The following is a 13,355-nucleotide window of genomic DNA, read 5'->3' as shown; positions in this document are numbered from 1 at the left end:
TGGTTTATCTTGGTTTCTTGGTTTAACTGGCTCTTTGTGAGTACGGAGTGTTTTTGTAATAGAATATACATATTCTGTGTGTGATATGAGGTAGCCCAGGAACATCAGCCAGGCGAGTTGGTAAAAGCAAGCAGTCCTGGTATCTCCAAAAAACAAGTTAACTCAAAGACTTTTCTTCAGCCAAAAGCAAAGCAGTTTGTAGTTTTTTAGATTGTAGCAAAATGTAGACAATATTTTTAATGGTCCATTTTAGGTAAAGCTAATGCTTCGCTTGCAATTAGTTCTGCAGGCTGATGCCAGTTTAGGTATATCCTCGAACTGGGCATGTGTAGAAAATGTGTTCTATTACATTTATAACCAACACTCATATGGATGTTTTAGTAACAACAAGGAGTTTTATTGTTTGAAAATACATATACCATATATAATATATTTTTGTTTGCCTCTTGGTACAGAGAAATTTACATAATAAAAATAAAATTTGAATAAAATCATAGAAAGCTGTCTCCCATTGTTGAGTTCTGAGGCTGACAATAAATACAGTTAAGACACACAAAAAAACGAAAAAATTAAATATAAGCATATACCAATGTTACCCAATATGTTTTGCATTTTCATTTGCCATAAAGAATGCATTTTTATGCTCATTTAAGCAAAACATACTGGTCACAAGTGATATGTTTGATGTAAATAGTATATGCACAAATACATAAATGTCGTATACATAGATTAATTCTCACACGCGTGGTATGTACAGTATAATATAAGTACAAGACCAAATCAGCACTTTGTGAAATGCCAGAGTTGCCACATAACACCAAAATGTTACCCATTAGGAAAGTAAAAATGGAGGCAATACTTTTTTGGAGGCTAACTGAATATATTTTGAGGTACAAGCTTTCAAATACACAGGGTTCATTTTTTAAATGTTCTCACCCAGAATTCACTATTTTTCCAACAGTATCCAATTAGAAAAATGAGTCAAATCCCCAGACAAAACTGTGCATCTTGTGTGAAAAAATGTATAAATAGATCCCATAGTTTTGTACTTTAGGCTTTTTTGAAACCATGCCTGAAGTAGGAAACTAATGGGGGACTTACTTACTGGTGCACATAGAATCTGGTACAGCTGTGCATAGTAACCAATAAGCTTATAACTTCAGCTTGTTCAATTAGGTTGGACAATAAAACCTAGAAGTGGATTGGTTACTATGTGAAGCTGCACCAGATTGTGCGTTCACCAGTTTTAATAAATTCCCTTATAAGTGTTTTTGAAAGCTTGCACCTCAAAATACATTCAGTTAGTCATACAAACAGTATTGCCACATTTGCACTCTCCTAACACTATCCATGGCTAACGTTGTTCAACGCTCTACTACTAGCAAACCTTAGTTCTAAAAGAGATTTGCTAGTTACTTTGACTGATAGGCTGTAAGTTACAGAGTTTTGTTTCTGATGTCATTGAAATTTTAAAGAAAGTTGTGCTATATTCATGGGACACTACCAGAAAATTACTATATAAACATATGAGAACCTAGATATTAGGCGTAAGGGTGATACTTTAGCCATGGCAGACTAAACAACGGCTATTAGGCCAGAACCCACATACTTTCTTCATACTTGTTTTCTGAGACAGTAATATAGTTTTGCAATTAAATATTAATAGAAAGAATGTGTATACACAGTGTAAACTTTTCTGTCAGTTTGTTAAAGATGTAATGTAAGGCTTGTTATAGTTGGACTGAGAGGCAGTCTGCATCCAGGGCCAATCACTCGCATTTGATCACTGCATGAGCGATAACGTAGGAGTGAGAGCCGATAGCCTCCCATTGCTTTCAATGGGGCTGCCTTTCACAGCTAATCTGCACTGGGGTTCTTACATATATTCGCAGGTAGGGTGCATTTGCAGGTGTGAATGCACCCTGAGGTGTTAAAGCTTAGCTGATTTCCATTACCCAATCGTGTGAATGTAAAAATTGTGTTTTTTTAAATTTTCCTTGCACCTGATTGGATATTCTTTACAAAGTGAAGCTTCAACACATTCACTAAGCTCTGGGGAAAATGAGTGCAACCACACTTGCAAAGTCTAGTTACCTTTAGTAAATTAACCCCATTGTGTTTCTAAAAGTGAAGCCTGAATGCACTTACAGTTTTGGAGAAAATTATATTCTATATGGAAGCTGGGTAGGAATGGCTCTGTCTTTTTTTTAACTTAAAGGGGCTGTAAAGTCTCATGCATATGCATTGAGGTGAAAAACCTTCTGTGCTGCAGCTGCCCCCCATTTTCTTACCTGAACCCGATGACGTAGATGAGCCCAGCGGCTCCAGACGATATCTCGGGTCCTCACTGGATAGATTGTTGATAGCAGCAGGAGCCATTGGCTCCTGTTACTGTCAATTAAATCCAGTGACACAGGAGCTGGGGGCGGGGCCGAGTCCTGCTGTCTGTGTCAATGGACGCAGCAGCCGGACTCATGTGGGTGCCCTCAGGGAAAGCAGCTCTCTGTGGGGGGACCCGATGAAGAGGAGGAGTCAGGAGCACTCCCGGGGCACCCCAGAAAAGGAAGATCGGGGCTGCTCTGTACAAAACCCTTGCACAGAGCAGGTAAGTATAGACATGTTTGTTATTTAAAAAAAACCCCCAAAAAAACCCTTTACAATCAATTTAATACCTGAAGATAAAACAAATTTTTGACGCCACAGAATTGCACTAAGGCCTTATTTGTAAAACTGTACATACCAAGTAAATTATATCTTGTCATTTACAGGACAAATAATGCCTTCATTTGGTGGTAAATGGTAATTGATATCAACTAATCCTGTTATCAATTTAAATAGTTGTCTTCTAATTGTTTTTCAACTCTTCACGTCAAAAGCATGCATGTTTTCTGCGTAGTTTTGGATGCATAAGGGTTGATTTACTAAAGGCAAATAGACTGCTCACTTTGTAAGGGAATTTGCACTGGGGCTTAGTGAATGATATGAAGCTCTGCGGATTTCAATCATCCAATCATGTGCAAACAAAATGTTTTTTAATTTTCCTTGCATGTGATGGAGTATTCTTTGCAAAAGTGGAACTTCACCACATTCACTAAGCTCTGGGGAAAATTCCCTTGTAAAGTGCAACATGCCTTTAGTAAATCAACCCCATAACGTTTATAGAAATAGAAATTGAGAGAGTTGTATTTCACAGTGCACATGGCAGAATGAAGAAATAATTATTGGACACCTCTGGAATGCTGTTTTGGTCTTGCATAGAATAGAACTCAACAAATGGTGGCATGATTTCATATGAGATTATGAACACTTTGTAAAGAATTTCACTCTATAAAAAACATAATCATTACCAATTTGAAATGTTTCACATACATAATGCCAAAAATATACCACATTTATTTTGTTGCATCTCTGCATGTATACATGTAAATTCAATTTTTACAGCAAAATAGTGTCCTAAATTTAGTGTTGTATTAGGAGAGGAAATCGTTACTGATGTGGTTGAAATAATAGACAATGGTGAAATACTACATGATTTCTACATTATGTACGGCTGACAACCAGATCACATGTAAATAACAGGAATAGCTTGTGTTAAGTTATTATATCTTGTGATCTCCAATGTTAACAGTGCTTTTGTGAGTTGATCCTGGGGTTAATTAGAGTACATGGCATGTTATGGTGAGTCAGGGACTGCGACACATACCTGTATGATTATTTCACATTCTGTGCTAGGTAACACCACAAAGTGCAGTTAATGAGTAACTCAACATAAAGTGAACTGGAAAAACTGTACTGTGGTATCTGAAAGGATTCAAAGGTGGGTGTGAGTGAGAAAGGTGATCTATGGAACTCTAATCTATATTACAAAGACTAGTCATATTTGATGTTTATCCCCCCCCCCCCCCCAAAAAAAGAAAAGAATAAAACCTGAGTGGTCTTTAAGGGCAGCAATTCTACTTTAAAGGGTTTAGTTTACCTTTAAATACATACACAAAAACCATATGCATTACAGTCCTATGTGCTGTCCCCAGTTTTAAAAGTGGCCCTTACTTTTGATGCTGCTTCTACTGTGGGCTCCTCTGTCCTGCTGTTGGTTGCATGGCCCTAATGCCCCTTTACACGGGGTGGATCCGCTCAGCGGGCTCCGTTAAGTCGGCATATGACAGGTCCGCCTATGCTCACTGAGCAGGGAGGGACCTGTCAGAGCCCCGATGATTTCTAATGGGAGATTGGACGAAAACGGACAGCATGTCCATTTTCAACAGATCCCATCACATCTGTCAGATGGATGGCGACCGCCAGCCCATAGGAGTCAATGGATGGCCTGCTCGGATCTGCCTGAAAATCATACAGGCGGATCATAGCACGCTTACCGTGTGAAAGGGGGCTAACAACTGACAAACAGAGCACTCAGCTATGAGAACTGTGTATTTGCAAGTCTGCTTACTCTCTCTCTCACTTGAAGAACGCTGAGCTCAGCTGCTGAAGCAAGAGAAAACAAACTGCACATGAATGATTAGAAAGCCATGTTCTTGTAGCCTTGTGCTTATTTGTGAGGTGTTGAGGCTGCGCATCCAACGGTTTGTCTATCCTGTGTCCAGGCAGGATAGACAGTAGAGCGCACACATTAAGAAGCGCACACATTAAGAACATTTAAATGTACAGACAAAGCTGTTATGCATATGGATTTTTTTTTTAAATGTCATTAAAAATGAACTAACCCTTTAAATCTTTTTTTTCCCGTTTTCATAAACAGGTCCCAGTTTATAACCTTCTGATAATGTAATTGTACATAGTTACCAGTCATATTTAATTTTTTTATTCTCCAGGAAAATAGACAGATAATTTGATTAGTTACTATGGGCAGCATGTCTGCTTTATATCATCTTTTTGTTCATTTTTTGTTCTCCTGTGTTTATTAAGAAGTCCTATTTTAGAAAGTATTGATGATGTATATACATATTCAGGTTCACTAAGCAGTAATACAGTATAGTAAACCACTTCATGAAATATGTGTAGCGCTTCATTGTGCTATAAGCGTCTAAAAGCCTCTCGATTGTTATCCCGGGGGAGCGGGAGGGGACGTCCAACCTTCCCGCCGCTCTTCCCGGACCTCACGGTGGCATGGAGGAGCCGATCAATGATCCGGCTCTTCCGGCGGCTAGTGACAGATTGTAACGAAGCTGGAAACGGCTTTGTTCCAGTCTCCTTGATGTAAACACGATAGCAACGTCACAACGTCACTTCCTGTTTACTCGGCTGCCAATGGCACCGGATTTTAAAAAATGTACAGTATTCAGAATCGCCGTTTTCGGTGATCTGAATATTTTGAAGCGCAAAGGAGGGATTTGGGGTCTTTTAGACCCCCGATCCCTCCATAAAGAGCACCTGTCACCACCTATTATTGTCACAAGGGATGTATATATTCCTTGTGATAGCAATAAAAGTGATTTTTTTTTAAAACACAATTTAATAATATAAAAAGAAATAAAATAAATAAGAAAAAAATAAATTTCAAACCACCCCCGTCATCGCAAGCTCGCGCAGCATATGGAAGTCACGCTCGCATATGTAAACGGCGTTCAAATCACACATGTGAGGTATCGCCGTAACCGCCAGAGTCATGGCAATAATTCTAGCACTATAACTCCTCTGTAACTCTAACCTGGTAACTGTAAAAAAATTTTTTTTAAAAGCGTCGCCTATGGAGATTTTTCGGTACCAAAGTTTGTCGCCATTCCACGAGTGCGTGCAATTATTAAGTGTGACATGTTTGGTATCTATTTCCTCGGCGTAACATCATCTTTCACATTATACAAAAAAATTGGGATAACTATACTGTTTGTCCCTTTTCCCAAAAAATTGCGTTTAAAACACCGCTGAACAATACCGTGTGACATAAAATATTGCAACAATCACCATTTTATTCTCTAGATTCTCTACTAAAATATATATATAATGTTTGGGGGTTCTAAGTAATTTTCTAGCAAAAAATAGGGATTTTAACTTGTAAACACCAAATGTCAGAAATAGGCCTAGTCATGAAAGAGTTCAACTAAAAAATCAATTGAGCTTTAAAATTAACCTGCACTATGGCCTCTCGATAAGTTTCACTTTGTTAGGGAGTCCAAAAGCAACACTGTCATCATTTTCAAAAGATGAAATAAAGTCCTCACTGCAAAGCAAACAAATTATACCTACCTTTCTCGCTGCCTGTACCACCATAATAATAATTTTGTCTAAAGATCTCCAGAATTTGGCATGCCTGCCACTACATCATCTAATGAGTCTACTTCAGTGGCCAGTAAGGGCACTCTAATTGGACTGGTGGATAGCAGTTGGAAGCGCCATGTGGACAGGGAAAGAAAAGTCCCAGTAAAAAAGTAAAACTACATGAAAGGGGGATCCATGAGAAGCTTTTCTAGCTATTACAAATAATAGACAATTCTGGTCTCAACCATTTGAGTCCCTAGGCTTTTTTTCTCCCTAAACCCCTTTCAGTTCCAAAGATTTTTTACATTTTTATTGATATTTATATCAAACAGATGGTACAGCGCTCTAACTAAAATAAAATGATTACTAACATATTAAAATTAATTAAAAGTCCAAAGATAGCTTTTGTGTCAAAAAGTCCACGTGAGGAATCTTCAGTGGTATACAGTCAGTTCATGCATAAAGTGACTTAGTGCCAAGGGGGGGACCACCACCAATGGTAAAATTGGCTGCTTACCTCATCGTATGGACTCTTTAAATTACAGAGGGTCGTATGCACTTAAATATCAACGAATGCTTATCAACTCATCCAATCGCTGTACTCCTCTCAGACAATATCCGGCCGGTTCACAAACAAAAAAACAGCTTTCTCCCATTCAGAGTCAAATGAACTGACACGTTCGTGGAATACCCACACTGGATCGGTATATAGCAGTATTCACATTTCCTCAGACCATGTGGATAGAAAGACAGGCCATAGTGCTCTCCATAGAAAAACTTTTTAATGATGAATATACATAAAAAACACACTTACAATAATGAAGCTTCATACAATCGTTAAAATGAACAATGACTGCGGGTGACGTCACGTGATCTCCGTCCGTACGTTACGTCCCTATGGGCAGGACTTCATCAGCGGTCCGTGTCCGCTGATATAGTCCTGCCCATAGGGACATAACGTACGTACGGAGATCACGTGACGTCACCTGCAGTCATTGTTTATTTTAACGATCGTATGAAGCTTCGTTATTGTAAGTGTGTTTTAAGTCACTTTATGCATGAACTGACTGTATACCACTGAAGATTCCTCACGTGGACTTTTTGACACAAAAGCTATCTTTGGACTTTTAATTAATTTTAATATGTTAGTAATCATTTTATTTTAGTTAGAGCGCTGTACCATCTGTTTGATATATTGTATTTTGGGATTTGGTAATTGATCCTTGGTGTTCAGCAGCTTTTCGTAAAGGGGTTGTACTGCGCTGATTTTTTCTGTATTTATATTATTGATATTTACACCTTTTAGCGTTCGTAATCTACCATAACATATTAAACATATTTTTTGGGGGGGATAGATAGGACTTGCATTTGGATACATATAGCTTTATTTCCTTGGTTTATAGTTTTTCCCAACGTAATGCTGACACATTAGTGCAACTTTTATGTAATGTAGCAAAATGATAAATCCTGCAGGTCATAAAAAAGAGAGGTCTAACAGATTCCTCCATCCACGCCAAACAGCGCAAATGGACAAATATCCTTCTGCGTCTATTGTATTCTGATAGATAGCGATGCTGGCTGTCAGAATACCCAAAGAGTGCCTGCAACTGATTGGATGCTGGCGTTGTTCAGCGAACAATTTTCCACCATCCTCCTTTGATTTTTCAATTGAGGAATTTCCTGGATAGTGGGGCTGCCATGGTCACCCACTGAGTCAGTTTCATTAAGATCCAGCCCACATATTCTTAGCTTTAAGCTGGTGTTTAAAGCTTTGTGAATTGGATCTATATCTTTGTATCCTGAGGAAATGTGTATATACACTGTAGTGACTTATCTCTGCCCTAATAGAGATGAAGAGTAAAAACCTGCAGCCACTTTGGGGGGGGGGGACTTGTATAAGCCACTGTAGTATTGTATTATTGTAATGGTTGTGTATGAATTGATAATTATGCAATTTAGAATCCTTGTTTAATAAAAATTATTTATTTAAAAAAAAAAAAACTGTAGAAAGCTCACTGAAGGTTTAGATTAACATATAATTAATATCTGTGGTAACCTTTACCGGAGAAGCAACAAAATAAACATTTAGGATGAATGATAACATGTGAATAAAGGCAATACACTGAATACCGTATATGCTTTGTGATCCATACCATTCATAGAAAGTTGGAAAAATAACAGCACTCTTTATGAGTTTTTCATCTCTTCACACAGACAGACTCTTCTGAACACATATACAAGATATGTCTGCAACATTTAAGAGATACCTTTACTGATAAAATGATTTACACACACTAACTGTAACAAGGACACACAGAAATGTAAAGTTAATAAATAAATAAATACTCTTTACCCTTATTATAAGTTATTCAAAACACTGATATCTGAGGACACAAATGTACTTGCAAAAACAGCAAAGATAAGTAGCTATTATATGATGATAGAGTTATAGAGCAATTTTTTTTTAACACTGGATATGCAAAGTTGCTTTTTTTGTAGGACCTGAAGCCATATCCCCAAATATCATACTTTATTGTATTTTTTCATAAAAAATATCATCTAGCTAAGATTTTATTTTTTTTAACGCAACTACACCACTTGCCAACAACACACAAAAAAAAAAAAAAGATACATATTTAAGATAGTAACTTTTTCATCAAGTTTACTCAGGTTCTTAAGTTCTCAGGGATGACAAACGGAGTGAATAGTCAAGTTCTATAGTTGGGGGCCAATTGTTTATTATTATGCTTTCTCAATGAGTTTTGAAGACAAAGTAAGCAGGGTGTAGAGTCCTTTTACAAGAGTCTCAATACAACTTCTAACCTAATTTATCTGTAACTAAATGAGGTAAGCAGTTCTAAAATGCTTTAAAATATTTTCTGGTGAACAGTAAATTAATGGCATGGACAAGTAACCATTGTTTTTATTTATACAGTGAAATGGAGCACTTTTAACCACTATTGTAATAATAAAATTCTGCATGCTCTTTCATGTTAAATGCAGAAGAGTAAGGGCAGTGCCACATGGGGGTCTTTCCTGCTGGGAGTTAATATGCATTCTAACCTGTCTGGCTAGAGTATGTTCATGGTTTACCTTTGTTTTTCACACTGAGTTAATGCAATGAATATTACTCTAATGTGGGATTTCATTGAGGTGATTCTCAGTTAAAAAATAACTGTCAGGAAAAACTCGTCTGACATGACCCTGAAGCAGTATATTCGGTTTGAAATGAGTGTGAGTAGCAGCACTACAATCAAGAGCAGACTACATAAATATAAACTCTGTGTGAATGTTGTGTTCCACTGGTCCCAATGCATAGCTATCAATACTGTAGACAGAGGCAGCTAGACTCATTGTTTCATATTTTACATGAAAACATATACTGGACAGGTACTGCTCTATAGGAGTGAGTCACAATAGCTTTAACTGAGTTTACTCCAAAAAAAACTACCTCTATGAGGAGTAGAATGGTTTAATACCTGCAGGGGTGACAACCAGTGTTCTGAAGATATGGTGCACCCTCTGTAACTATTACCATTTATAGCAGGAGTTCTTAGCATTTTTCAGTGTGCTTACACTAAAATATTTCAAGCAATATGGAGTCACAAGTTGAAAAAATGTGTTCCTTCTCTGAAAGATGGTACATATAAGGTGTGACCTCGCTGCAGCTATATAGAATAGCAGAGGTGGGATGGTCACAACAGCATGCATTTTACATTTCATTTGGCAGGTAAAACCTATCTGCATGTGCTCCAATACTGTATTCATTACAGTGCCACTTAAGATTGATGGATAAAGTCCATATAATCAAATGTTAAAGTTACTGGTGGACTGAATCACCTTGCCTCCTGTCAGAATTGCATGGAATTTAATGCAGCACACATTTACAGTAAGTGCTCCCTTTACTTGCTGCTGTCTCCTTAATTTAAACTAAATTAAAAAGCCAATATTTAGAGTGAGCCTCTGCCTTCATGGGTAGTCTGGAGACCTCAGTTACAGACATCCTAAACCACTGTTCCTTAGAGATGGTCGATGATTTAAACTGCTAGTACTGATCCAACATTGAAATTTTTTTTGTGGACTGACCATTGAAAATGACTGTCTAACATTACAATGCATGAAAGCCAATTTAAAGTATTCTTACATTTGTTATGGCATGCTTCAGATAATATAAACAGGAAAAGGTGGGAAAATATCAAGTTTACTCTGCTCCCTGCAAAAGTGAACAATGCTACCCTCTTGTATTGTGACACAGCTACTCCCTTCCCACTGATCTGCACGCAAGAACACAAAAATACTGAAAACGTTTATTTCAGAACTGAGATTTGCAGAATGCTAGTGGTTTTAACTCTGCATGAATCTAAGCCTATCACAAATAATGCCTCTATTTTTAGTGTTAGCAACAATAAATTATTCTCATACTTTATCTATCTTTATCAAAATAAAACATGTAAAATGGAAGTTTCAAGAAAAATAAATATATTCAGTATATACTGTAATTTCCCCCTTTTAAATGTTTGATTGTGCCTATAAAGCTTCCCTGCAGTGATAAAGCTGTGTAGCCAGCTAGGAATACTAAGAAGAATAAAATCTGAAAGTGTACACGTTGGCCCTCCGGAAAGGACAACATGGGGAACCCTTGTGGGGATTTCATACAGAAATTAGCAGCTGGTTGTGTGCAGAAAGTGAACTCACGTTATATCGGAAATATCTTTACAAAGAAATAATACATCAGAGTGCTCTATTTGTGCTAATGTTTTCTAACTATGGCCATTATCAATCCCTCCTTATGGATGTGTGCTGTTCATCAACAGAAACCTCTAGGAAGGATCAGAAATGAGCTGAAACTCACGATGTCTACAAACAGAATCTAAACTCTGCAAGAGGAGCAATTGTGTGTTAAGGTCTTTGGTTTAACAATAAACTCACAAGGTCAAATGGAAAAAAAAAATGAAACAAAGAAAAACATGGGAAATTCATTCTTGCAGTAGCCATTTCCTCTGCTACTAAAACTGGCTTCAGTTTCTGGCACTTACTTAAGTAAATAAACTGGCTGATTAGATATTTTATAACCCTTTAGCTTCTTTTGAGACCTGATTTCATTGCTGAGAAATGATTTCCAGGGCTCCGTGGCGTTGGAAGTTTTCTGGTGTGGTGAATGTGGCTGTGCTTCTCCCATTGATGCCCATTTACTTGTTCTCTATCAGTGTCTGCACTTTGTACACCAGATCCCGAGCAAGCTTCAGGATATGCTTTATGTTGTGCCTCTCTGCCATTTCTGAAATAGAGAAAATAAACAACATACAGTCAGGGCCAGCACAAGGATTTTTGTCTACTCAGGCCAATGTGCATTTTCGTCCTCCTGCCATCCCCCCTCCCCTCCACAATGCAACCTCCCCACCCCCGTGTTCACAGCCATGCTGGGACTTCCTTCACATTGCGCCTGTATTTGTGAAGGACGTCTCTTCAAATCTCCCCAGGGCAAATCCACTCACCAATCCCTCTCTCAGAAAAAATCCTCTCCCCACTTCTAGCACAGATCCTCTCCCCCAGGTCCTCCCTTTCAGCACCCCCCCCCCCCACCGCCACAGCACAAATCCTCTTTCCACCAAATCCCCTCCACCGGTCCTCTTCTGAGTTCTGTCACAAATCCTCCCACCAAAATCCCCCTTCCCAGTAAACCCTCTCCACAAATCCTCCGCCCTTCTAATACAAATCCATGCTTCCCAACTATCCTGGGTTTGGTGGGACCTTTCTGAGATACGAACAAAAGCCTGTGCCTCCTAGCTAAGGGCCAGTTCACACCAGAACACCGTGAGCAGAACACTGTGTGCGTTTCCCACACTGCATTTAAAATGCATTGCAGTTGTGATCTGCAGTGAGTGTCAACTTAATAACTCCCCAAATGCAGGTCACAAACACAGTATGTTTGCCTGCACCAGATCATATGAACAAAAGTACCATGTGATCCAGTTGCTGTATGTTTCGTAAAGTAGTGCATGCACAACTCTTGATGCAGACCAGCACAATTTCAGTCCATTCAAATGAATGGGCTGAAATTGCATAGCACCCATCTTTCATGGTGTGAACTGGCCCTGAGTACTAGAGCTCAGTGCCAAAATAAAGTTCTGGCACTTGGCTCTACGAACCTGCCTGGCGGGGGGGCACTAGTGTGGGCACCTGGGGCAATTGCCCTAAATTTCTTGTGAGGTGCCCGGAGTCCCAGACACGATTGCCTCCTCTTCAAAGAATATTTGCAGTGATTTGGGGGGCTCCTTTAAAAATAAAAACAGATTGGGCGCAATGCGCCAGGCGGGCGCTGACGTCATCATGCAGGGAGAGGGTTTACTGGGAAGGGGTAGTTTGGACACCATATGTATAAGGATAACAAGGTATTCTGTTATTTTCTGACATGTGGTGGTATTTTAATTCTACAAATAAACTGGATGAGCGATCTACATTATTGGGCTTATTTCTTGCTTCCCATATCTTTTGGCACTGAGGAGTTGATGATCGAGGCATTGAGTGGAGCAGTGTCCCTGTAATAATAAAGCGCATTAGACCTCCTTTAGCATTAGTGAAGTCCTGCAGAGAAGGTGAGAGGACACCGATGAGGTGGGGTGAAGGGCACAGTGTTGTATTTTTAAAGTGAAGGATATTTTATGAGAAGAGATTCATATACTTTTTGGGACTGCACATGCACTGGATGGTGTATGGGATTTTTCTATGAACTTTCTACTACATTAATTTTAATCTATATGGACTTTTTTTGATTATCTATTGGATCACAATTTTTGTATGAGTATAGATTAATAGTATGCATTTTTATAGATGATTGGGATATACTGATATATTATTATTGATTTGTTATTACATGGTAGTTCTGTGCTACTGAGGGGTTATCTATAGTTATTTATGCATTTAGCACAGGTTGGTATATACAGATTCTGGTGATAGCTGCTTTCTTTATTATTTAAGAGCATATTGATCACTACATATCTTATTTCTGAACACTAGTTTATTGTCAATATTATTGTGATTTTGAATACTTATTGTAGAAAACGTTTTTGTTTACTAAGTAATCATCTTTCACAACTTGCCCCCCTTCCTTTTGTCCCCTCCCCTGAAAGTCTCATGTACAG

General features: G+C 38.4%; 1 protein-coding gene across 2 annotated transcripts in view; it reads right to left on the bottom strand.

Moving 5' to 3' along the window:
- Positions 1-7,403: 7,403 nt before the first annotated feature.
- SGSM1 (small G protein signaling modulator 1) overlaps positions 7,404-13,355 on the bottom strand; it is a 364,300-nt gene continuing 358,348 nt past the window's right edge. For both annotated transcript variants that reach the window (XM_077461348.1, XM_077461349.1), the window contains one exon: positions 7,404-11,491. In XM_077461348.1, the coding sequence (XP_077317474.1) occupies positions 11,403-11,491 (89 nt within the window). In that variant the 3' untranslated portion in view covers positions 7,404-11,402. The remainder of the gene's footprint in view (positions 11,492-13,355) is intronic.

Source organism: Lithobates pipiens, unplaced genomic scaffold (assembly GCF_037356315.1).
Source record: "Lithobates pipiens isolate NorthernLeopardFrog02 unplaced genomic scaffold, aLitPip1_a1.2 Scaffold_3, whole genome shotgun sequence".
Taxonomy (NCBI): Eukaryota; Metazoa; Chordata; class Amphibia; order Anura; family Ranidae; genus Lithobates; species Lithobates pipiens.
Note: the sequence above shows the minus strand (reverse complement) of the source record. Positions and strands in the feature narration are given on the sequence as shown.